Here is a 24688-nt window from a genome sequence, read left to right as displayed (position 1 = left end):
GGACATGACGTTCCATCTCCGCCTTCAGCTGATCCAAAGGACGCCAGGTATAGGTAGAGGGCAGGTGGAGGGCGCCTGCAAGTGTGGCGAGAGATTGTATCTGGGCCCGAACCTGCTGTTCAGACACCTCTGTAGGAGAAGGCCCTGCAGCTTGAACAGCCAGTGCGGGTTGATATCGTGGAGTGTCAGATCTGAAAGAGCTAGATACGGAGTCGGCAGCGGAAGGCGCATCTGCAGGAAGGCTTCTTCTGCCTTCGGCCATTTGCTTGCTGAATTCAATCGCTTCCCGCCAATCCATTGCCAGAAAGTCTTCCAACCAAGAAGGCGATGATATTGGTGGCGGTGGTGAGACCACCAGACAGAAGAAGTTGAAGAGAACAAGGAGGCAAAGAGCACGAGACAGCAGTGCGAAAGTCATGAAAAACATCGCCTCCAATGGGGGGAACAGAAGGTGGAAGGGAGTGGACGAGGAGACTGGGCTAGACATGTTCAGTATTTGACCTCCTTGGCCTAGTGGGTGAGCGATTCCATCAAGTGCAGATGCAGATAATTTATTAAAGGTCGAAGTGGCCGAAAGGGTCCTCTGAAACAGCTCTGCTTGTGTAGCTCTGTGACCTGCTGACCCTAGTTCATAGGCCGGGCACAAGCTCATTCGGCAGTCGCCACAGACATTGTAGCTACAAAGCCTAACGAACATACACTGACTCCATCCCTGTACCACAAAAGAAGCGCGGAGCTTATCGACAGACAATAGACACATGCTAAGAAAACCAGCCTCTTCGGTACACATGGCCCTGCACGCTCATGCATGGTGACAAGAAAGGACTGCGACTGGAATAGCAAACTTCACTTCCGGCACGGGCCTACTTGTTCATTGAGACGGTCTTCTCTGCCGAAGACGAAGCAGGAACTGCAAAAGACGCACAGTGATTGACGGTTGCGAGTACGGCGGTGGATGTGGCAAGTACGGATTTCTGAGCAGAAGCTTTGCTGGGCCTGGAGGGTAAGGTGGCTAAATAGGACAGAACAGGCCGAAGACCAAGACGACCTGAGATTGATGTCATGTCGAATAGACCATCAGCTGTGGCTTTGAAGCTCCAACAACCTACCGTTCTTTATGTACCGATACTCTGCTCTTCCCCGCCCGTTCCTTCGCAAAGAGTTGATCTGACTACCGCTCACTCCCACCACCCCTCGAAGGGATACGTACGACCTGTCTGGATCAGAATCGACCGTCCAGATTGTGACTGCGCGACCAGACCGGTTTTCCATATTAAGACTTTGCCTTCTGTTGAACATGACCAAGACCCGACCCGAGGGCAAATTGTACGCATAGACGTGAGTCTTTTGCTGAAAAATGTTCCGGATGTCGGGCAGAACCGCCAGTATGCGCTGGTCGATATGGTAACTGAGATCCAGGAAGAGATCAGGAGATTTACCGTTTTCGTCGTTGAAATATCGCAGGAGCCCTTGGACAACTTCGTTGGATGGCTTCCACCTGATGTAAGGTGGAACATGGATCGTCCGTTCGAAGGGAGCATTTGTAAATGCGATGCGAGTCGGAGCGATGCGAAGACGATTTTCGGCTTCCCCTCTTGCGGGAAGTTCAGTTGCTCGGCTGCTAGAAGCCAGCCCTGGCTGAGCACGTGCGTAGCCGAACTCGCGAACATAAGAGGGCAGAGAGCCTGACAACGGCGTGGGGTGATAGCTCTCCGCCCCGCCGAGATATCCTGTACGCAGCCTTTCCGCCATAGGCTTGGCTGCTTGGGTGCCTGCCAGCAAGTGTCGAATGCGCGACGTGTCGAGTTTCAGGTTCAGCCGAGGTAGGTGCTGCAGTGCCTCCACAACCACGCTCGACTGACGAGGAGGGCCTGAATCGGCTATATTAGCTCTCGATCCGGGCTGTATGGGGCTACGCTGCGGTTGCTGCTGGCCGTAATGGTAGTTTGTTTCAGTGGACGACGAACTAGGGGCCCCGTGCGAGTGCATGGACGGCAAAGGAGCCATGTTTCCTTCGTAGTGAGCGGCTGGCAGATAGCGTGCCGGGGTTGGCCATCCTGAGAATTGATGATGCAAGTGGTCCGGAGCTGGGACTGTGGAACGATCCGGCCAAGGTAGCGATTCGGGTAGAGGTGCAAGCTCGTGGCTCTGCGAGGTTGCGGCTCCAGAACGAGTGGAAGCTTCAGCTAGGTCTCGTGCTACACCTTCAGACGCCTCGAACCCGCCGGGAGATAGCCACATTGGGACTGGCACTGGCGACGAAAGAACCAGGCCGAGGTAGCAGAGTACGAAGCCCAAGTGCATGGTGACCAAGGTGCGTAGTAAGAACACACTTGGTCTGTGGTGAGGAGGGGAGCGATGGAGCGAGGAGAGACCCTTCTTTGGGTCGATGAAGTATATATCTCTTGACCGGGCCCACCTTGAGGGAGGAGAGCCGGAACAGCGACGGTCGAACTGCTGTTACGTCAACGAACCTTGTCCCCTGTCTAGAGGAGCATCATTCTGTCCCACTCGCTTGAGAATCGAGCAAGTCGTGTTTACGGTCCGGTCATTAAAGCATCTACCAGGTTGTGTGCAGCTCGCCACGGTTACAAAGCGGGGGTAGCATACCAAGGAACCGCCCATTCATTTCTTCCCACGGCGGTAGTGCAGGACACCACCGGTGATCGGGACCACTCGGCAACATTTAAGTTATCGCACAACCGAGTGGCTTTTAAGGAACAGATTGTCCGTCTCACGCCTCATGTTTTGACCTGCAGCCACATACCGCTCAGCCTCGTTGAATTCCCCGCACATTCGTCCCACTGGACCTCATCGCCGAGCAACTCAAGCTGGAACGGCAGCAGCACGCCTGCATGAAAACTTGCAACTCAAGTGCGAGCGGATTGACATACGGGAGGAGGGAAAAGTTCGATCAGGCTAACACAGTTGAGCCATCATTCTACTTTAACCTGAGGTGACAAGCAACATCAAGATGCCAAAAAGGGGGAGGGCCAGTAAGAACTGCCGTGGCCGGATGCTCAGCTCATGGCTGTGGAAGAAGATAGTATCTTGACGTCGGTATGTCTTGCTGTAGCCAGAACTTCTGCGCTTGAGATCTCTTCATCAGGTTAGCGAAGAAAGTCTCTGGGCAGTAGTAAAGACCAAGGAAGACAAGGGTTTGTCCATGATTCCCAGTGGACCAAGCGGATAGCTGCCATCTGAGCTGAATCTTGCTGTCCAACGTCAGCGAATGGTGGTACCGTATCAGCACCTCACCTTTGTCTAGTCGGGGGGAGAATTCTTGATGAAGATTGAGCTTGTAGATGGGTAGTTTGCCTTGCAAGATTGCAATGTTCCTGGTATGGACTTCGTTGAGCTCTGCTTGAGTCAAGGTCGTTTTCATAAGCTCCTGCCCAAAGCGGTCTTTCAAACGAATGTCCCCAAAGGTGTTGACAGCGTCCGAGTAGAAACTCTCGAACCACGACGAGTCCAGATGGTACCATGACGTCGATGGAAGCGTCATGAAAAGGCCGTCGCGTAAATAACGTGTCGTAGCAGCTTCGAGAGACGGGTCAAGGCCCGGAGTGATCGGGACACGAGCAAGGTTTGCGGTCTGCAAAACTATCTCGCGTTCAGCAGTGCTGGCTTGCTGTGGACGCGACGCTGTGGCTCCCGAGCTCTGAGAAAAGTGTATCAATCCTTTGTTCCTTAGCGTAGAGTCCTGAGGTTCTCGACTACTCGTGTCGCTGAAGAGTTGAAGGAGTTGCGGGCGAGTCACATCACCCGGAAGCAAATTCTCCTGGTAGTGAACGACTGCAACTGGCGAGGCTGACCATTCTGCCTGCCGTGGGGCTGATCATCCCAGAGACAGCTCCGTAGAAACAGCGTCTTCAACGGCGAGAAGCTTGGTAGCAGGAGGAAGGGAGATCACCGGGGTCACTATGCAACCTAGTATGCAGATGGGCAAAAGGAGCTTCAGCATAGCGAGAAGATAGGAAGGCGTACGGTGGAGGTGGCGGAAAAGAGTGCGCAGTTTCCCAAGGGTAGATGTGCCTATAAGTAGTCTGGGCGGAAAGGTCAAGTGAGCCCTCGAAACCACATCGAGGCCAGACTGTCCGTCTGGCGTCACTGCATAGGCAACTACCTCGAAAGCATGCAGAACAGTCAGTACCCATCAACGTTTGCATGTTCATTGCACATGATGGTCACACGTGGGCTGTGCCTGGATACGTAAAACACGCAGGTCACGCTGGCCCACTTTATCAGATCTTGTCTACCAACGCAGAACCATTATGACTATGCAGTATGGTTGCGGTTGCCACCGGTTCGAGGGCAGTAAGGTTCGACCCTTTGCTACTTCATCTGAACGCCGCATGCTGTTGCCATCAATGCCCACTTTGTCCCTGTGTTGAGCCGGAAGCCTCGGGCCCTGGACCACAAGCATTCAGATCTGTCACAAAAAGACACGGGGAGCACAGAAGTGAAGCGGCATTTCAGTAATCCCGCCTGCCGTTCCACTACATGTCAGGATAACAAGCACCTCTCACCGACGTTGTCTCGCTACCTGCCTCTTTGCAATCACGCTTGTCGTCAAAGGGCCCCCACTTGGTCCTGCTCTTCAACTTTCCTTTGTGCTTCGAGGAAAACGTCTAGCTTCAATCTTGCTCATCCTATCTCCCTCTATCGTACCAATCAAAGACGACCAACTCCTAGAACCGATGTGAACCCAGGGGGGTGAGAAGACGTTTGACCAGTATTGTGACCGCTGTAGCCAGCTAAGCAGTGCGAGGCTGGGGGACCAAAATAATGCCCCTATTTTCATTTGAGACAAGTACTTTGAAAGGTTGCGTTGTTGGGAGGGCGTACATCTTGTCGAACATCGTTTTGGGGCAGTGGTAGAGGCCCAGGAAGGCGAGCGCTCTGCCGCCGCCGCCGGACTGGAAGACGGCTATCGAATTTTCGGGGACATCGAAGTCGGGATGACGGATGTCGTTGGTGAAGAAGCGAATCAGGACTTCTCCCGCCGGGCCCTGGCCTGGCTCTTCGAACGTCACTTTGTATGCAGTGACCCTAGCTCTGAACAGCCTCCATCGATTCTGCCAGATTGCCTCGATCTCTGCGTTTGACTTGATCACCTTGAAGCCGTCTTTCCAGATGGGTTTCGAACTTCCGGGCCCGAAGCCAGCGAAGGTCAGGTAGGATTCGTCGAACCAGGATGAAGACGCGACTATGGTTTGGTCTGGCAGCTTCCACACATTCGGATGGCGAGTATCGACAAGCTTGTTGCCGAAGAATTGGTCGAGCTGTACTGGAGTCACCCTCTCCCGTCCTACGTGTACAGGTCTTGTCCTTGACGACGTATCAGCAAACGCGATGGAAGATGGTCCATCCGCTGCAGCCGAGGTACCGTAAGTAGGATCGACGCTTGGAGATGCCATTTGATTGCTTGGACCCGATGCAAGCCCAGAGAAATGTGAGTCTGGGTAAGTGTACAAGGCGGAGCGGGAGGAGCCTTCTTGACCTCTCGAAAGTGGTGGACGATTCGATCCGGCGGGCCCCCACACCGAGGGTTGCCAGCTTGGCGCCTCGTATTGCCCAGTATCAGCAGCGTGAGGCGGCCCAAGGGTCAGCTCGGTTGAAACTTGGCGATGGTCAAGCAGGCTCCGAGCTGCATCTCCCACCTGCGCAAATGGTCTGACTGGCGGAGAGCCAAAGACAAGCTCAGGCTGGCACCAATGGTAGCACAAGAACAAGAGGAGGAAGAGGAGCGCCATCTGTGCGAAGTGATGGACGAGGGTGTTCGAGGGGAAGGCGGGTTACAGCAGCGTTCGGAGATTTATACATGATCTTGGGTCAAAACACCTGCCGTACACTGCCAGATTCGGCCAATGAAGTCGGAGTACGTACTGTGAGGAAACTACATCCCACCAGAGCTGCGTTGCCGCTGGCTGGCTGTTGTTCTGCTAGCATGGCAGTGAATTGTCCTTTGAAGCAAATGAAATGCTGCGTTTGGCAACCTGAACAAGGATTGGAACTGGAAGCAATATGTCCCACCGTTGAGGGTCTCATGAGAATGCATTGTCACAGGATGCGTAAGCCGCTATGTAGGCTGGACTGAGAAACTCAGTGTCGGTAACACACGGGTGTCAAGCGAGTAGACAGCTGTAATTGCGAGAACGCTGTGCACCTCACATAGACGATGCCATTATTGAAAGCCAATCTGAGAGGCAACATTCGGCATGCATGAGACTACCTTCTGACGGCAACCTCGGTTCAATCACTACCCGTCCCCTTTCTAAGAAGCTTTAACCGATGTTCTGCTTCAATGTCGGGCTGGACGTGCAGCGGGTCGGCAACCTGCTAAACGGATGGCGTCCGAGGAACCAAGAAGATTCCAGTGCTCCTATCAGTGCTGACAACAGACACTGGCTGGACTTTGGGCTTGAGGATACTGTACCAAAACGGTTTCGGGCAGTGATACAGGCCGAGGAACGCCAGACGATGTCCTTGATTGCCCGACTGCCAGACGGCAATGGTATTCTGGGCAAGATGGAAGTTGCCCCGGTTAACGCCGTCGCCACTGTAGCGAAGCAGGACTTCTCCCGCCTCTCGATTGTTCGCGTTCACCGCTTGGAATCTGAGGATGTGTACGTCGTGTCGGAGGGAGAAAAACATGTTTGTGTTGGAGACGAGGTTCTGCCGATAGGCCTCTGACATGGGTACTTCGATCGAATGCTTCCAACGTCTCTGCCGTTCACCGAAGAGGTCTCTGTAGGAGGCTTCAAACCAAGGAGAAGCTGCGTATTGGACTGTGCTTGGCAGCTTCCAGCGAACCGGATTGTCAGATACCTGGAGAAGTCTGTCGAAAACCATATCGGGGATAAGCGGAGACAGCTCCGGCGATGCGGCTTCAACGGACCGTACCATCGAAGTTTCTGTCAAGGCGTCGGCGTGTGGTTCGCTCGGAGTAGTCAAATCACCGACAGAGGGAACAGAACTTGAAGGCTGTACCGGATTGGTAGGAGCCAGAGCCGGTTGAGCCGTATCCCACACTGTCTTTGGATCGAGGAAAGGGGAGGAGTCCGAATGCCTGAAGACGACAGGCCCACTCGAAGCAGGCGGAAAGTGTGGTTCCACCGGTATCGACATCCATGGCATCCAACTTGCAGCTCCGTGATGAGCATCAGCAGTCGAGGCGTGTCCAAGAGTGAGTTCCGTCGAGGGTGGATGCTCGAGAAACGCCCCAACTGCGTCCCCAACCTGTGCAGTTGGTCGAATCGGCGGCAGGCTGGCAAAGGTGTGCACATTATGATGCCAGAGGCAGCACAGAACCAAGAAGAAGAGCGTCATTGCTGCTCGAGAGGGTGTCGATATAGAAGTTTGAAGGAGAAGAAAAGGGGGGTTTTAATCTTGTTCGGTGACCCCATTGTAGTTGGTGGATCTGGTTCCACCCGAGCTTCATTGCAGCTCGCTAAGCAGAGTCCCACCGACCGTAACACTGTCATTTTCCGCCTACAAACAAGGGTGTGAGATGGTACGCTCTGCAGACTGCTGACGCAGAGTTAGAACGGGAAGCAACAAGCGCGAGCGATGTGTGACGTGGGATCTGATAACAATGCCACGTTGCGTCGATGCGCGAACGGACAAAGCTCGGTGCAACTTGAAGTGTATGTTGCAGAGCCACATCAATTAAGGGACCGGTAGTGAGGACGCCGGTTGACTGGTCCAGCGAGAACGAGCACGAGAAAGAGCCTGCCAATGCAAGCGGCGTTTCAGACAAAACAGGATAGCATGCATGCTTTCATTACCAAGATAGAGGTATAATGAAACTTAGGACGAAGGTGCTTGTCTCCAACGGCGGGCAGATGGGGCAAAACCATGCAGATCCTTTTGCTTTAGATAGAATCTCTCCTCGACTGCGTCAAAGGCCCCTTCCGCGTCTCGAGGGAATTGTTTGGCAAGACCAAACCTCTCTGAGCCCGGAAAAGCGTCGACGAGCTTTCTAAAGTTGAGCTTACTGATGTGGAAAAGGCCAAGCAAAGCTAGCTTGGTCCCCCCATCAGCTGTGCTCCAGAACGTCACCGTGTTGTGAATCGCTTGCCCCTCCTTCCAGTTGAGCTCGTGGTGGTACCGTACGAACAGCTCCACGCGCCGGTGCACTCCGGCCGCGTTCAGCAATTGCTCAGAGACGTGCAGTTTGAAGATGTCACCGTCCGATTTGAAGATGCGCCTCTTCCGTGCAACGAGACTGCCCATGAGCTCGTCTGAGACTTCTAGCTCTTTGAAAGTGCGCGTGCGCCATTGTCGTGGCAACCCTGATACGAATCCTGTGTATATCTCGCGCAACCATGGCGAACGGATGAACGTGATCTCGACGGGCAGAGAAATCTCGTTGCCTCGACTCGGGTCCCTCGGAACTGCAAAGTCGATCCGACTCGAGATGACTTCACGAAAGTTTGGTTGAATCCTCGATGCGGTGGGTGCAAGGCCTGTGTCAAGGTCTTTCCGAGTCGGCGAAACAGTGAGCGAGCTAGCATCAGCAACGTCTTGCTGGATGGATACTGTTGGAATGGTGCTGTCTGAAACATGGAGATCAGCAGCCGGGGCAGCTAGATTTGAGTCGTCGTGGGGACGTACTGTCAGGTGGAATTCTTGGGGTGGTGCTGTAGGAAGGGAGCCCGAGAAAGGCATGAATGGAGACGTGGGAGAATGCCAAAACAGGTTGCTGCTGCCGACGCTGTAAGGAGGAGGTCCAAAAGCTCTCTCTGATCGGGGGAAATCGAAGTGTGACGGTGGAGCGGATGGTTCCCAGCCTCTGTTCAGAGTACTTGTGGTAGTTACAGCCTCGGAACTGTGCTCGGAAGCAGATTCAATGACTCGACCGACCGCATCCAATGGTGGCCATACCGGGATTGCGCACCCAAGAAGGGCGAAGAAGCCTACTTGTGCTGCGATCTGGGTGCCGAGTCGCATAGTGTCTCAATCCACGAAGGAAAATCTAACGAGCGAATGAGGAAGTGGCTGAAGATATCTGATGACGGTCTACAATCGAGCACGGCCTTTAACGGAGAACGAGCTGGTCGAAGGCACCCTTGGACCCACCAGCGACCTTTCCTTTTCTCCAAAGGTGTGATCCTGCCAAGCATTCCATTTGTGCAACTCAAGTGAGACCCGCACGTCACTGGTGGGAAGTGGGTACTTCCCAGACGCTCTCATTCCCTCTCAGGAGCTGCAGACAGACGAGAGTTTCACAGCAAGGCACTTCTGACAATGAACACAGTCGATGCCGACGGGCATACAGCACCAGTGATGATCGCGCATGAACGGAGCCTACGAGTCTGCAGGAGGCTTTGGAACGAGAAAGAGCCTCTCAGCCACTCCAGTACTTCTGTCCCAGCCGTGGAAAATCACGAACCTCTCTACGCCAGGAGCTTTCTCGACGAACTTCTTCCAGCTGGGCCAGCTTATGTGGAAGGCGCCGAGGAACGCCATTTTCGAGCCGCCCTCGGTCGTGCTCCAGAATGTTATACTGGACTTGAGCTGATCGCCCGTGGACCAGCGGAGCTTGGAGTGATATCTGAAGAGCAGCTCCATAGGCTCAACCACGGGTGGCCTGAACCAGGAAGCGGGGAGATGCAGCTTGTACACTTGGCCTTGAGGATAGAAAAAGCGTTTTCGTGGAATAAGGCTGGCGATTTGCTCGTCCGAAAGCTCGACTTGTCCGAAGGGAATAGCGCTCTTACGGCCTGGAAGTGCGGTGACGAGGTGCTGGTAGACGTTATTGAGCCAGGGTGAGCGCAAGTGCACCTTGTCGGTCGGAAGCATGAGCCAATTTGTTCGCAGCGGATCTTTGAGCAAGTTGGAGAATTGAAAGTCGATCAGTGGAGTGATCGGTTCACCATTCGCGCCCTGCGCAGGCGGAAGAGCGGACGCGGCTCTCGCACTCGTTGACTCTCGATTTGGCACCACAATGTAAGCGGCAGGCTGCGAATCGACCAAAGCCAAAGCCGAGCTACTTCCCTGCTCGTGTGGTTTGGGTGCTACTGTCAAAGGCAGGGGAGAAAGGAATGATCCACTGCCAAGCGAAGGTGGTTCCTCCCACTTTGTGACGGTAGCCGGATCATGCTCTGAGATCGATTGAAAAACGCGTTCGATTAGTGGCCCCGTCGGCGATGCACGTCCTGCGATGGCGACAAGACCCACTTGGAGTGTAGTCAAAAGTGGAAATCGCATGTTGATATGCAAGGATAAATAACCAGAGGAATCGAGGAGTGGAACAGTGTCCTAAGAGCTGTGCGCCTCCTCCTTCACGTCCCGGTACTCTTATATCTCTGCAGCGGCTCACACTGGTTGCAGAGCGACTAGCAGTACTCGCAATTACATTACTCGAGGCGGCCATCGGTTCCACTATTACATATGCCCAGCTTCCCGAAACGGTGCTCAATAATCAATTGTCTAAAGCCTGCTTCAAGCCACGAGCATCGACTCGACAAGCCCAAATGCACTCGGAGGAGGCGGCTGGGTTTGGCGGGACACGTTTCCGGTAGAACCGGGAGACGAAACCGGGTGAAGCAGGCTGGCTCGGCTTGGCGTTGCACGACTGTTGGTGATCAAGAACTGACGTAGGGTTGCAACAAAGTCAGCGAGGCGTGAGAGCTTTAAAACGAGCTCACCTCCTAGAATGCGGCTTGATCACAGGGAGAAGGTCAGCCAAATTCAGAGCTCTCACACACTCAGTCCCACACAGGAAAACTGCCGACGAAAAGAGGATGTTAACGATGCAGTTATCATGATGTATGGTATCACACCGAAGGAGCCAACTCGAAGCTACTTGCAAAATCGGAGGTCAAGCAATGTTTGGTGTCCCTACCATCTCCGGCTTTGGCTTCAAGGGAGATGGTTCCAGGAAGAGCTTCTGCATGACGTCGGCATGCATGCTTCTGCCACCATCACGGAGAAAGGAATGAAAAGGAAGAGGTCTGACTCTTGGCTGCACGGAATTTCAAGATCTGCGAAGAGAGCGAGAACTCAACAACGACTGTGCTGGAGCCGCAAGACATCAGGGAGCCGTGTGGCAGGTGACATCCATGGTGTCCATGTCCCATGTGCATTTCGTTTCGTCCAAACGGACAGCCATCCGGTCAAATTCGACGTCGTCTTCGCTATAGAACTGGTTGTCGGGGCCGGCGATGTAGAGGCAGTCCCAGCTGTGTGCGCGCGCCGCAAAGAAACCAAATCTGTCAGTGCCCCCTTCTCATGCTGTCTACGATCTCGAGCACGTTGTGAGGAGCGCTCATTACTTACTTGCGCACTTCGCAGGTGGTGAAGCCGAGCCAGGTTTTTTTGAAGTACGACGTCCGTATGGTCGCGCTGATCAGCTCGTAGTTCTTTGCAGACCACGAGCCCTGGATGCAGATCGCCGCCGACATGTTTGCTGGCTTGTTGGCCCACATAATCGTGACACTGTTGTTGCCGAACTCTTCCATCGTGTACGGCGTGTCCGGCCAGCTCTCTTGGTTGAACGAGTAGGCGTAGAAGTAGAAGTCGCTTCGAGAGAGACTCCAAGAGTTGGAACCAAACCGCCACGGAGAGCCCTTGTTACGCTTTTTGCCTTGCACCAAAACTGCGATGACGATGCATAGCGAGACGATCAGTATGGCAAAGGTCTTGAAGGAACGCATGACGGAGGATGCTATCGAACGACGTGGTGAGGCGAGCAGTTTCGTCCTTTCAAAAGGAGACAACCGAGCGTAGGAGTAAGGGGCAGAAGAGGGTCCGGTCATGTTTACCTTTGTTGGAAACGCACCCACGGATCCCGCTCAATTTCATTCGTTGTCAGGCCATTGTCGCTTGAGATGAACATCACGATGACGGTGTCGCGCCTCCACCCAGCCCACTTGCTCTTCAGGGGTCACATGCCGCGGCCACTTCGCTCAAGACTTTGCCGCCCTCCAAGTCACACCCATCCAATTTCATGCCCTCAGCCGCTTGCAGGACGCAAGTGAAAAGACACCCTTGCATTACAAGCCCTGCTATGCTACAATTAAGATACTGATCAAAACTCAATTCTTGAGCAGAGCGTTGACCACATGATGCACACGAAGCTGTCGAAGGTCGGTGTACGTCTGTCCCGTGCCAAGGAAGTAAATGGGCAAGCCGGTGGCCGAAGTGGTTGTGAGGGCGGTTCCGACCTTGTCGTCGACGGTGTCCCACTTGGTCAACAAGCTGCCGTCGAGCCCGCGCGGGTTGCTGACACCGCTGAAGTCCTTCATCGCGCCGTCAAACTTGGTAATCTGGTCCACAGCCTCGTTGCCTACCAACGCCTCGCCCACAAAGATGATCTTGTCCGGACGGTTGACCGAGACGAGCTTGGCAAGAGCCCTCATGAGCGGCTCGTTGTCCTGCATACGACCGGCCGTGTCGATGAGCACCACATCGAAGCCTTCCGCTTTCGCATACGATAGGGCATCTTTGGCGATGCCGGCAGCATCCTTGCCGTAGCCACGTTCGTAGAGCTCGATGCGGCCCTTCTGCTCGTCGAGAGTGATGCCGTCGACGCGTAGCTGGCCCAGATTGCGGACGTGAACACGCAATTGCTCGACGGCACCAGCTCGGAAGGTATCACAAGCAGCGATGAGCACGCGCATTCGGTTCTGGAGCAACCAGAAGCACACCTTGGCGAGGTTGGTCGATTTGCCGACGCCATTGACACCGACAAAGCAGATCGAGTACGGGTCCGGCTTGCTGGCCAGCTCCTTGTCCTTGGCGCTTGTTGCCAGTGCCAGCGATGAGGCAGCGGCGGACCGCTGCCTCTTGGTGGCGATCTCGAGGAGAATGTCGGTGCTTGATTTGGGCGTGAGGATGCGGGTGATGGCCTCTTCGAGCGCCTTCTTGACTTCGAGTTTGACCGAGCCAAAGCTTCCGAGGTTTTTGCCGACCAAGTTGCGCTCCACGCTGTCGCAAAGGCGTTGGGCGACATCGGCAGCGACGTTCTTGCTCTGAAGATGCGACGCCATGGCAGAGAGTGCAGGTGCAAGATCCTCTTTGGTGAGAGTCTTGGCGCCGGTGAGCCTGGAGAAGAAAGAAGCTCCAGAGGATGAAGCTGATCCAATGCGGGAAAGAAAACCAGCAGATTTGGCAGTGCTTCCTCCTGCAGCTGCGTCTCCATCTGCGTCATCGTCGTCGTCGGCTTCATCGTCATCGTCATCGTCATCGTCCAAGACATCAGCGATCTCGTAGACGCCGTCCGATCGCTTGGTGCCCATACTCTTTTCGTCGATCCAGCTATCAAGTCCGGCGCCGTCATCGTCGGTCTTTTCAGTAGCGCCACTGAAATCGAGTGAAGCTACCTGCTGGGCGCTGACGCTGCGGCTACCGTCCCATTTGCGCATCTCCTTGGTGGCTTTGGGCTTCTTACTACCAGGCGACTCGGTGCCGCTGGCGTGACCAGGAGTGCCGGGAGCACTACCACCATTGGAGGCTGAGATGGCCGGGGTGCTCTTCTTGCCGCGCACCACACGCCTGCCGCCCGGACTAGCTTCAAGCTTGAGCCGACTTTTGAGTGCTTCAACGCTCTTAGCAATGTCGGTGGAATCTTTAACGTCCTTGGTCGAGCTCGGGGTATTGTGACCGCTGTCCTTGTCGGAGCCTGCTGCGATCTGTGCTTGGTTGGTTGCGCCCTTCTTCTCGCCAAGCACGCCCTTTCGCTTGGACTGTGCAGCAGCTTTCTCGAGGTTCCTGAGCGTCTTGGTGAAGATGTCGTCCCATTCCTTCAAAGCGGCTGCGAACTCGAGCCGCGCACTTTCGGACAATGTAGCGGCTTTGGATGTTCCTGAAGAGAGGGCACTGTTGGATGCGAGGGCGAGCTTTTGCACGAAGGGGGCAAAGAGGTCTGCAAACAGAGAGCGGATGGTGTCGAGGAGCTCGTCGATGTAGGAGAGTTGGAGGATTCGCTGGTAGACGACAACAAAGGTGAGGTCGAGCTCGTTGGCAAACGTCCATCGAAGTGTGTATCCGTCCTTGTCGAACTTCTGATCGGCTGTACGCTGCTCAAGGAAGGCCTGCTTGATCAGCGAGTTGACAGGATTGGCGGATGCATCGGAGCTGCTGAGCGCTGGACTGAAGGTCTTGGACCAAAGGACAAAGCCGTCTGATGCGAAACAAAGAGCGAGGAGAGATGAGTGTCAGCGAGAGACGTCTCTCTTTGTAGTTGCGACAAGAAATGCATGGAAGGATGGTGCTTACTCTTGGTGAAGATGGTAAAGTGATCCAGCATGATGGGATATGAGCCAGCGACGATGCTGGGATGGCGAAGGAGGCCGTACGAGGTGGTGGTGGCTGAAGATGAAGCTCGAGCTGCGATGGACGTGGACGGCGTCTGCCTCTTCTGTGGAGTGCGGCGTTCCTTGAGCAGTCTAGACCGAAGGAACTCCGCACTGTGCATCCCGTTCAGATCGGAAGTCTTGCTGCCCGATCGCGCTTTCAGCCTCCACAGTGGAAGTGAATACCTTTTTTTCGGATTACGGCCAGCGAGCTTTGGCACTTTTTGTCTGTTTGGTTCTTCGCAAGCAAGGGTTCAACCTCGCCCTCTCTGCCCTTTCCACCACACCTCGCCCATTCGCAACGACGGTTCTGACGTTTCTCAGCGTCGCAAAGCGCACAGGATATCGAAAAGCAGGTCGTTCTGATCAAGTACAGCCGCGATGGGTCGCTACGCAATTCTTGTCTCTGGACCTGCTGGCTCGGGCAAGTCGACGTTCTGCTCGGCCTTGATCGCGCACGCCCAGTCGCTTGGTCGCAACGTCCACCTCTTTAACCTGGATCCTGCGGCTGAGCGCTTCGAATACCAGCCAAGCATTGATATCAAAGAGCTCATCTCATTGGAAGATGTCATGGAAGAGATGAATCTCGGTCCCAATGGAGGACTTATCTACTGCTTCGAGTAAGTGTTGCAAAGCCTACCCTTGACGATTCTGTCGAGAAAGCGCACTTCGCGTGCTGGTCTGGCAACAATGCGCTGACTTTTAGCATTCTCCTTCCGCTTTTCGCCCTGCAGATACCTGCTGGACAACCTGGACTGGCTCGACGACGAGCTTGGCCAGTTCAACGACGACTACATCATCATCGACTGCCCAGGCCAAATCGAGCTCTACACGCATTTTCCCATCATGTCACGGCTGGTCAATATCCTTTCGGGCCAGTACCACTTCCGCATCTGTGCAACGTATCTGCTCGAGTCGCAATTTATCGACGACAAGACCAAGTACTTTGCCGGTGTATTGAGTGCGATGAGCGCCATGATCAACCTCGAGGTACCGCATATTAACCTGCTTAGCAAGATGGACCTAGTCGAAAAGGGCGAGATCGGATCCGAGGCGAAACAGGGACGTAGGAGGGAGATGGAACGCTATCTTGACCCGGATCCACTGCTGCTGATGGACGAGGTCAACTCTAGGACGAATCCGAAGTTTCACTCTTTGAATCAGGCGCTGGTTCAGCTGGTAAGTCTTGTTTGATTCGGTGTCTTTCACCGCTTATAGCCTCTTGACAACCCGATTACTGACATGAGCAAGCGCCTTTGTCTCTCTTTGGGGTGGACAGATCGATGACTTTAGCATGGTCTCGTTCATGCCACTCGACAGCACGGACGAGGACTCGGTGGGCACCATCCTCTCTCACATCGACAATGCTGTCCAGTACGGCGAGGACGAGGAGCCGAAAGAGCCCAAGGACATGGACGAAGGTGACTTTGCTGCTCACTAGGCGAGAACCAGCGCAACACGATCACCGCACTTGTTCTCGGCACTTTGGTTCACTCTGGCCGCCTCTTTGGTGCCATTCTCCCTGTAATTGTATCATCAGTATCTTCACCTTTCAGCTGTATGACGGGTCTGTGTCTCTCACTCGAAAGCGCTCGTCGTCGTCGGATTGTGGAAATGTTCGGACGTTGGCGGGAAAAAAGGGTGCCATGTTAGGTCGACGACATTAGACGAGTTCAGGGTTCGGAAACGTCATCAATGCGGTATGCACTCGTGTGAGCTGCTTTCTGGCACTGAAGGCTGAGTCGGCGAAATCAGAAAGCTGCGCGCGACAGTCGTCCAAAATCGAGCTTGCAGCTGCAGGGTTCGCTCGCTCAAATGAAAATCTGACGTCGAGCTGAGCCCGGCACAGCACAGCGCTCACGCTTCCACGCTTCCACGCTGTCGCTTCTCCACAAGGCAAAATCAAAAGCCAAGTCTCTATCGGACTCGATCAAGCCTCCTTGGGTTTCCTTTCATCCACAACCATCTCCAACCCAATACCGCCACCTAGTCTTCTCCTCATCCTCGCTCTCTTTCTCTCCTCTCCGGCTCGGCTCAGACACTCTCTCCTCGACGGCGGCTGCGGATAGGAACAAGTCATCTTCAACTCGCCTTCCGCCGCCTTTCGCCACTCAGCGCGAACAAGGACAAAACGGAAAGCACGTAGCATCCTTCATTCTTGTTTGGAACATTGTCACTGCACTGGCTCGCTCTCTCTGCCTCTTTGTCATGACACGCACGACCGTACCAAGTCGCCCTCCGGCTTCCTCGCTCAAACGCGTTGCCACCCTGTCTCTGGTGGCGCTCGCCGCTGTCGCTCCCGCTGTCCAAGCCAACATTGCACGCCAGACATCCTCCGCCTCTTTCCCCCTTCCCAGCTTGAATCCGACTGTCTCCGTCGCGCAAGCTGTGCAACGTACGCGTAGGCCGTGGCTCGCTGCTGCCAAGGACCACGTCTTTGACACGGTCTCACGCTTCCTCTCGCATGCCATCCCCGACCCCCGCTACTTTTCCTACGACTTAGATCAATTCGATGACTATCACCCGCTCCCATCCGAAGAGCTTGCTCTGGACTCGGACGGGATCCTTGATGGACCGGGACTCAACTGGGGAGGCAGCACGCTCGAGGTGGTTCGTTCTCAGGCCATCTTCCTCACTCGTTCCGCTGCCTTCGGCCCTCGTGTGACGGATGATGCTGGGCTCAAAGGATTCCTGCTGCCCATCTCGGACTTCTACAAGGTGCCCAACGACGCTACTTTCTCCACTTCAGACACGAGCCGGGATGCCATCCACGCATGCCCATACAAAGGGGGTCCCGGATCTCGACGGGGCGCCTTGCTGGACAAGTATAAGGACGAGGACGACCGTCGGCTGTACTCTGCTTTTGGCTCGGACTCCTCTTCGCAGGCGCCTTTCACTTGGACTCATGAAGATGACGGTGGCTCTCCCGACGAAGATACTTCCAAGCCTCCACACAACTGGATTGCGCTGGTCGAGCGGGGTGGCGGATGTGGGTTCGCTGACAAGGTGCGTGTCGCACAGGAGCTCGGTGCGGTGGCCGTGGTGGTCGGTGATGCCCCGAGTCCTGGCTGGCACGGCGGCCGCTCGGGCGATCCCAACGAGGAAGGCGATCCCGGTCTGAGCGGCAAGCGTCTCATAACCATGTTTGCCCCTGGCGACACGAGCGACGTGCACATTCCCTCGACGTTCGTCACACGTCCCAGCTACCTCGACCTGGAGCGTCTCATCCAGGAAACCGAAAAGGATCAGCAGGATTGGCATAAGCAGCACCCCTCGCAGCACGACGACGCACGCGCACCCATGACACGCGGTCTCGAGATAGTGATCGGCAAGGACGACTTGGTGTGGGAGTGGCCGTTGATCGACTTTGGCATCTTGCTGCTGCTGCTGCCAAGCTTCATGACGGTGATTACGATTATTGTGCATCGCATCCGTATGGTGCGACAGAGGCGTAAGGAGCGTGCACCCGAGCTGGTTGTGCTTGGACTGCCATGTCTCATCTGGAGGGGCAATGGGCAGCCTTGGGAGAAGGTCGAGGGCCCTGACGTTGACCCCGGCCCGGGTAACGGCATTGCTGACGGCGATGCTGCTGCATCTGCATCAGCACCCTTTGCATCGGACGACTTGGGATCTAGCCGAGCAGCCGAGACCATCCCTCTTCTCGCAGAAGACGAGAACGGAGCCGGCCCCTCTCGGCGCGCTGGTGCTGCCTCGCACATTACGGTCAAGATGCCTGAAGACGTTGCTGCGAAACCTGTCAACCCGGCGTCGTTCCTGCCGCCGGGGCGCACGTACTTTAGCACGGACGAATGCGCCATCTGCCTGTGCGACTTTGTCGACGGCGACAGAGTGCGTGTACTTCCGTGCGGGCACATCTTCCACCGCCAAGAGGTCGACGACTGGCTGGTGAGGGTCAAGAAGCTGTGTCCGATCTGCAAGCGCGACATTACGGTGCCGGTGCCGCCGGCGCCGGCGCCGCCGGTCGGGGTGGCGACGACGCCCGTGGCGAGTCCCGTGGTGGTGACCATGGCGAATGGGGATGCGGTGGAAGCGGGGGCGGAAGCGGGAGAGGTGTCTCAGCAGGCGGGTGTGGATCTGACGCAGCATTTGGGCGACGAGGACGGCGGGACGGCGAGGGAGGATGGGCGGCTCGTGTGAGCGTGTCGTACGCTGACGATTTGGTTCTGCATTATTTCGCTGTATTTTGTAACTTGGTTGCTTTTCTCAAAACGTTGGCTCTGGACTGGTGCTTGCTCAGCTTGGTAGCGAGCGAGTGTGTGTGTGTGTGTCTCGTCGAACATGGGAGGGGCAAGAGGGCGTGTGATCTGCATTGTGTGCGGTGCGAAGGGGGTTTTGTTCATTCATACATAAGAGAAGTGGGGGGAGGGGGGCTTGTTAAAGGAGGTTCTCGAGGACGGAGAGGACGTGGTCGCCGACGTCTTTGGAGCCGTGGTTGCCGCCCAAGTCGGCGGTCCTGAGTTCGAGGCCGCCGATGTTCTTTGCGTCGAGGACCTTCCTGACTGCCTGTTCGACCTTGTCTGCGAGGAGGGGTTGGTTGAGCGAGTACCGGAGGAGCATGGCGGCAGAGAGGATGGTGCCGACGGGGTTGGCGATGCCCTTGCCAGCAATGTCAGGGGCCGAGCCGTGGATGGGTTCGTAGAGGCCGTTGCACTTGCCGTTGCCGTCGGGCAGGCCGGAAAGCGAGGCCGAGGGAAGCAGGCCAAGCGCACCAGGGATCACGGACGACTCGTCCGAGAGGATATCGCCAAACATGTTTTCCGTCAGCACAATGCCGTTGAGCTTGCGCGGGTTCGAGACCATGACCATCGAAGCCGAGTCGACGAGCTGGTGGTCAACGCTGATGCCCTGGCTGGCGAATTGCGTGTCGACAGTAGACTGCACCACGCGGCGCCACAGGCGCGACGTGGCCAGCACATTGGCCTTGTCGATCGAGTGCAACGGCGCAGGCGGGTTGGACTGCAGCGCAAGGTGCGCCGCCAGCTTGGTGATGCGCTCGACATCGTGCTTGTTGTACACCATCGTGTCGAACGCCGCCCCGTCCGAGTTCGGGTCGTCCAGATCCGCCTCCTGACGCTCACCAAAGTACAGCCCCTTGACAAGCTCTCGAACGACGATAAACGACACTCCCTGCGCCACCTCGGGCTTGAGCGGAGAGTGCGAGAGCAGCGACTCGGAGGGAAACAGGCATGGGCGGATGTTGGCATACAGATCGAGCTCCTTGCGCAGCGCCAGCAGCCCCTGCTCCGGTCGCACCTTGCCGACTCCCCACTTGGGTCCACCGACGGAACCCATGAGAATGGCATCCGCAGCCTTGCACGCCTCGAGCGTGTCGTCCGGCAGAGGCTTGCCTGCAGAATCAATGGCACACCCGCCAAAGTCGTACGACTTGAGGTTGATCGAGAAGGTGCTGCTCTTGGACGAGATGAGCTCGAGTACGCGCGTGGCTTGCTCGACCACTTCCGGGCCAATGCCGTCACCGGGCAGCACGACGACGTTGTATTCCTGCTTGGACATGGTTGGAGTAGAGCAGCGTGGTTCCTGGAGTAGGGATGGAGGATGGATCCTGTCTCGCGAAGATTGGATGATGGTGGTGGTGCGCAAAGGGGGAGCAAGGGCAGCGCAAGACGGTTTACATAACTGGAATTGTTCGGCGGTGGGGGCCGAAAGTGGGGGGATCGCAGTGTGGAGCTTTGCAGGCAGGCGCTGTGTGACTCGTTGCAGTACAGCGTCGGCCGCTTCTTGTTCTGGTTGGTTCGTCGAGCGGGGCGAGCGTCTTTGGTGTGGGTTGGTTGAATCTAATCTTTTTTTATTGTCTTGTCCTTGCTTGAGTGCCGACCTTGTTTGAAAATGTGTCCATTTCTTCCATTCGTGCGGATTTCTGCGCCGAATCGGGCAGTAGATCAGACCGATGCGTCCCGAAAGTGGAGCAAAAGCCTCCAGAGGCCGTCGTGAGTGAGATCTGAGCCTCGTGCCAAACAGCTTAAGCTTTTGTGTCGGACATCGGACATCTGCTTGACTCAGCCCTCAGACATCATCACCACCACCCCCACAGATCCAACCAACTTGGCACCGCAATCCTACAGCGCCGCTTTCGAACCCCCGGCAACAATGTCGAGCGCCGCGAAAAAGGAGGCCATCCTGCGGCAGTTTCGCCAGCTCACCAACGCGACGCCTCAGGACGCACACCGCATCCTCAAAGCGCACGCTTACCGCCTCGAGCCTGCCACCAATGCCTTTTTCAACGACGAGCAGGCGCAGATCAATGCCTCCGCCTCATCCAGCACGTTGGACAAGAAGACGGAGCGCGAAGTCAAGGAGCGTCTCAATGCGCTCTTTGATCGGTTCCGCGATGCCGGTGCAGCAGCAGACGACGACGATGACGATGATGATGAAGAAAGCGGGGCAGCAGCACCGGAAGATCCGGATACGATCAGCATCGGAGGAGCGCTCAAGATGTGCGAAGCGCTCGAAGTAAGCCCGGAAGATGTCGTGTTCCTGCCGCTGTCGTTCTACCTCAAGTCGCCGTCGATCGGAACATTTACACGTACAGACTATGTGAATGGCTGGAAGATGCTCGACCTGTCAGATACCATTGACAAGCAGAAGGCTACGCTGGAAAAGCTGCGGCAGGAATTGTACGAGAACAGGCCGCTTCGACTCGAGCGAATTGCAGAGGAGAAGTCGAACCCAGCCACTGCGGCTTCGGCCAACAAGGGGTTGTACGAGAAGGTGTACGAGTACACGTATGGGTTTGCCAGGCGGGAAGGGCAGAAGAGTCTGGCGCTCGAAAATGCGCTCGCGTTCTGGGACCTTGTCCTGCCGGCTTCGCCCACGTTTGACAGGGAAGGGAGCGGAGCGGGCAAGTTCAGCCAGCAGCAGCTGGATCTGTGGAAGCAATTCTTGACGGAACAGACGGGAGGTAGGGCGGTGAGCAAGGACACGTGGACGCAGTTCTTGGATTTCACCCAGGAGATCAATGCCGATTTCAGCAATCACGACTTTGATGGTAAGTGCCGACGTCTCGCGAATGGGGGTAGAGATATGAGAGAGAGAGAGAGAGGCATACATTGGCTGACGGGCTGGTTTTCTGTTTCTTTTCGACTCCTGTGTGTTGTGCGTTGCAGCGGCTTGGCCTTCGGTCATTGACGACTTTGTACTGTGGGCCAGGGAGCACCTACCTGCCTCGGACCGTATGGATACAAGTTGAGCGTGCACAAACACAAAATGCCGTCGTACGAAATGCAAACCTGGCCCATGTGCCTGTCAGACTGTGACAACGACGACACGAATGGCTTCCTACTCAGCGTTTCTCCCCCAGCGTCGGAGCAAGTGCCAACGTCTCAGACCGCACAAGCTCCGGAGCGACAACAAACTGAGGGTTATTTTTCTCCATTGAGCAGCACGATTCAGAGTACAGCGTACACGCTTACATATCACCTCTGCGAACAAACGGAATGCCCAAGCCGGACAGCAGCGCCCTGGCCTTCTCGGTAGCCTTCTTGCCTCGCTGGTTGGTGATGCAGTCGATCTGGAAGCCGAGCGGCTTGTTGGGGTACTGGTCCAAGTTGATCTCGATCTGCGGGAAGAGCGGGATGGCTTCCGGGTGCATGCCCAGGCTCACGACGCCGGACATGGCCGCGGGGCTCGCGGGCGGTTGGCTCGCGGGCGGGAGCGGGAACCCAGCGAAACTCCTCAATCGCGGCAGGACAAAGGTGGTGAGCACTTCAAGGAACTCGTGTGCCACAGGGCCGGGGAGCACTGCTTTCACGCCCACAGGCATTCCGGGACGCAGCTTGAAACTGGCGACACCAGACTTGGCTCGGATGATCTCGATGTGTCCGCGCGTCGGGTGTGCTCCTGCGCCAATAGCTCCGAGCGAGGGATCCGAGAGCGAGCCCTCAACACTGAGCCCCGTGATGGCGCGCATCTGCGCAATGAGTGGCACGAGCGCATGCTTGTTCGCAATGGCGTCCTTACTGAAACACGTAATGATGATCTTGTCCAGTCGCGCAATCTCCTGCAGCGTGTTGCTCGAGGACAGCGGCTTGGTGAGCGGGGAGAGGCGACGGTTACCTCGCGCAGGTCGTTGCGGGCGGTTGACGGCGTACGGATCCTCGGCGTCCCACGAGCGCTGGCGATCCAGCATATCCCCAGAGGACGCAGGGTTGGAAGCGGTGGCGGGCGAAGCGGTGGAGGAGGGCGGGAGCGATGGGTCGAGGTTGACGGCTGGGTCGAAGGTCATGTACAGCAAATCGGAGGCAAGAGTGGTGCGGTAGTGTTCCTGGTAGCGATTCAGCTGTGTTGGTCCCAGAACAACCGGATGTGGACGAAGGGTTGTTCGTGCTGACTTGGCCGCGGCGGCGGCGGAGGCGTAAGAGGAGGTGCTGAGCGTGCGAGATGACCCGGACGCTGAGGAAGAGGAAGAAGAGGCGGCGGCAGCTCGCACAGCGGAGCGAGAAGCAGCTTGGCGAAGCATGTTGACTGTCGTCATCACCGTTGTTGCCGGGTTCATGATGAAAGGATGAGCGGGATGGTGGAGGACGATAGGCTAGAGTTGACCTGCTTCTTCTCGTCGTCGTCGTCGTCGTCGTCGTCGTCGTCTTCGATTCGTCGTGAGCAAGAAGAACCGACAAAAAATTAGAAGAAAAAGAGGGCGACACCCGATTTTCTTCTGCCAAAAACAAAGATCTCACACACACGTACGAAAAAGGCGCCAACCAGCATCGCGATTGGCTCGGTCCATATTCACACTTCTCATTCACATCCACACACCAACACCATCGTCGCAGCTACCTCATCATCCACACCCTCGTCAAGCATTCCGATCAGCTGACACTCAGCAGTAAAGCGTCTGTCGTAAAGCCTCCTCTCGCACGCACAACCTGCACCAAGACGCATTCATCAATTCTTTCTATCCTGCAATAATGGCCGAAGTGGAACGATCATCCTCCGCCGCACCGGCGAACTCAGCGCCAGCACCGCTCGGCTCGGTAACAGAACCATTTGATCTCATCCGACTGTCCATCTCGGAACGTGTCTATGTCAAGCTACGAGGCGATCGCGAACTGCGTGGTACCCTTCATGTGAGTCTTTTGCGCGCAATCTCATCGTCGATGGTTCTCTTTCATCCTCGACGGAAAGCGTCGTGTTCCGGCGTCGGTCGAGAAGAAAATGAATGTCTTCAGATAAGAAGGTAAAGTTTTGCTGACCTTGTGCTGCTCTTTGTTCTTGTTTTGGGCGATGCAACGGGGGCGAACAGGCATACGACGGACACATGAACTTGATCCTAGGAGATGTGGAGGAGACCATCTACGTTGTGGACATCAACGAGGAGAACGGCGCAGAGACTGTTCGTGTAAGTAGAATAAAGCCTCTACGTTGAAGCCTTCGCAGCTTCACGCAGGAAGCCACAGGCTCTTCTATGAGCCGCACGCTACGGCGGCTTACAGTGTCGAAGCTAGCCCGACAACCACCTGTCTCTTCTCGAACCCGGTAACTGACCCTTCGTCTTCTCCTTGTACCCATCCTCTTCGCCTCATGGCCACTGTCGACTTCAAACATCCACCATGTTGAACCACATCAACTCCGCCCCACCCTAACTCAATCATTTGATGCTCTATCTATCCTTGGTTCACGCACTCGCTTCTGCTGCTACTCACACCAATGATGCCAACAGGTGGTGAAGCGTCAAAGCGAAATGCTCTTTGTTCGCGGAGACAGCGTCATCCTCGTCTCTCCTCCCTCCAGTACCTAGTCCAATCCCACAGACCAAATCATCTTTGAATCAACTTGTACTACTATCCACCTCGCCCTCGTCTTTAGACAAGAGCCCACCGTGACTCCACCTCAGCGTGAGACGGCATGAGACAGCGCCAGACCTCGCTTCACCCCAGATTGATCGTACACCCTTTTCACACTGCTTCACCTCCAGCGTGTGTTGACCCAAGCCGCAACAGCGCTCCCCCCCATCTCACCCACCCACCTAATCACGCACAACACTCTTGTTCTGGGTTTGAAACCATAGATTTGACGACGGAAAAAGAGTATGCATAAGAGTACAAATGAGAGAAGTGCGAGGAGTGTTAATGGCGCCTCGCCGCGCCAGATCAAATCCAGGTATATACGGTGACTGAAACGTAATGCTACCGAAACAAAGAGAAAAGCGAGGGCTGTGTTAAGTGCGGCCCCCCGCGCTAATACAAAGGGAGAGGATATACAGGGCTGTGTTAAGTGCGGCCCTACGCGCAGACATTAGTACAGAGAGAGAGAACGGGAAAGATGCGAGGATGCGAATGCAAGAGAAGACCAAGAGAATGGGTGATCGAGTCGATCGGTGCCAACTTTGTGAGGCAGGTGGGGGAACA

At 55.7% G+C, this 24688-nt stretch overlaps 10 protein-coding genes across 10 annotated transcripts; 4 read left to right on the top strand and 6 right to left on the bottom strand.

Annotated features, from left to right (window-relative positions):
* Positions 1–4757: 4757 nt before the first annotated feature.
* On the bottom strand, positions 4758–5420 carry EX895_005970 (uncharacterized protein; the record flags this gene model as incomplete). The annotated part of the gene is made up of 1 exon (XM_029886562.1): positions 4758–5420. The coding sequence occupies one exon, from the start codon at positions 5418–5420 to the stop codon at positions 4758–4760; it is 663 nt and encodes a 220-aa protein (XP_029736875.1).
* A 3892-nt stretch (positions 5421–9312) lies between these two features.
* EX895_005969 (uncharacterized protein) lies at positions 9313–10215 on the bottom strand (the record flags this gene model as incomplete). The annotated part of the gene is made up of 1 exon (XM_029886561.1): positions 9313–10215. One exon carries the CDS (start codon positions 10213–10215, stop codon positions 9313–9315), a length of 903 nt encoding a protein of 300 aa, XP_029736874.1.
* An 826-nt stretch (positions 10216–11041) lies between these two features.
* Positions 11042–11663, bottom strand: EX895_005968 (uncharacterized protein; the record flags this gene model as incomplete). The annotated part of the gene is made up of 2 exons (XM_029886560.1): positions 11042–11189; positions 11287–11663. The coding sequence occupies 2 exons, from the start codon at positions 11661–11663 to the stop codon at positions 11042–11044; spliced, it is 525 nt and encodes a 174-aa protein (XP_029736873.1).
* A 381-nt stretch (positions 11664–12044) lies between these two features.
* Positions 12045–14425, bottom strand: EX895_005967 (uncharacterized protein; the record flags this gene model as incomplete). Its single annotated transcript, XM_029886559.1, has 2 exons — positions 12045–14131; positions 14227–14425. 2 exons carry the CDS (start codon positions 14423–14425, stop codon positions 12045–12047), a joined length of 2286 nt encoding a protein of 761 aa, XP_029736872.1.
* Positions 14426–14684: 259 nt separating this feature from the next.
* Positions 14685–15744, top strand: EX895_005966 (uncharacterized protein; the record flags this gene model as incomplete). Its single annotated transcript, XM_029886558.1, has 3 exons — positions 14685–14923; positions 15038–15482; positions 15583–15744. 3 exons carry the CDS (start codon positions 14685–14687, stop codon positions 15742–15744), a joined length of 846 nt encoding a protein of 281 aa, XP_029736871.1.
* A 767-nt stretch (positions 15745–16511) lies between these two features.
* Positions 16512–18461, top strand: EX895_005965 (uncharacterized protein; the record flags this gene model as incomplete). The annotated part of the gene is made up of 1 exon (XM_029886557.1): positions 16512–18461. One exon carries the CDS (start codon positions 16512–16514, stop codon positions 18459–18461), a length of 1950 nt encoding a protein of 649 aa, XP_029736870.1.
* Positions 18462–18698: 237 nt separating this feature from the next.
* On the bottom strand, positions 18699–19616 carry EX895_005964 (uncharacterized protein; the record flags this gene model as incomplete). The annotated part of the gene is made up of 1 exon (XM_029886556.1): positions 18699–19616. The coding sequence occupies one exon, from the start codon at positions 19614–19616 to the stop codon at positions 18699–18701; it is 918 nt and encodes a 305-aa protein (XP_029736869.1).
* Positions 19617–20432: 816 nt separating this feature from the next.
* EX895_005963 (uncharacterized protein) lies at positions 20433–21531 on the top strand (the record flags this gene model as incomplete). The annotated part of the gene is made up of 2 exons (XM_029886555.1): positions 20433–21330; positions 21449–21531. 2 exons carry the CDS (start codon positions 20433–20435, stop codon positions 21529–21531), a joined length of 981 nt encoding a protein of 326 aa, XP_029736868.1.
* Positions 21532–21750: 219 nt separating this feature from the next.
* Positions 21751–22836, bottom strand: EX895_005962 (uncharacterized protein; the record flags this gene model as incomplete). The annotated part of the gene is made up of 1 exon (XM_029886554.1): positions 21751–22836. One exon carries the CDS (start codon positions 22834–22836, stop codon positions 21751–21753), a length of 1086 nt encoding a protein of 361 aa, XP_029736867.1.
* A 412-nt stretch (positions 22837–23248) lies between these two features.
* Positions 23249–24078, top strand: EX895_005961 (uncharacterized protein; the record flags this gene model as incomplete). The annotated part of the gene is made up of 3 exons (XM_029886553.1): positions 23249–23407; positions 23584–23679; positions 24001–24078. 3 exons carry the CDS (start codon positions 23249–23251, stop codon positions 24076–24078), a joined length of 333 nt encoding a protein of 110 aa, XP_029736866.1.
* Between the last annotated feature and the right edge of the window lie 610 nt (positions 24079–24688).

This window comes from Sporisorium graminicola, chromosome SGRAM_8 (assembly GCF_005498985.1).
Source record: "Sporisorium graminicola strain CBS 10092 chromosome SGRAM_8, whole genome shotgun sequence".
Taxonomy (NCBI): Eukaryota; Fungi; Basidiomycota; class Ustilaginomycetes; order Ustilaginales; family Ustilaginaceae; genus Sporisorium; species Sporisorium graminicola.
Note: the sequence above shows the minus strand (reverse complement) of the source record. Positions and strands in the feature narration are given on the sequence as shown.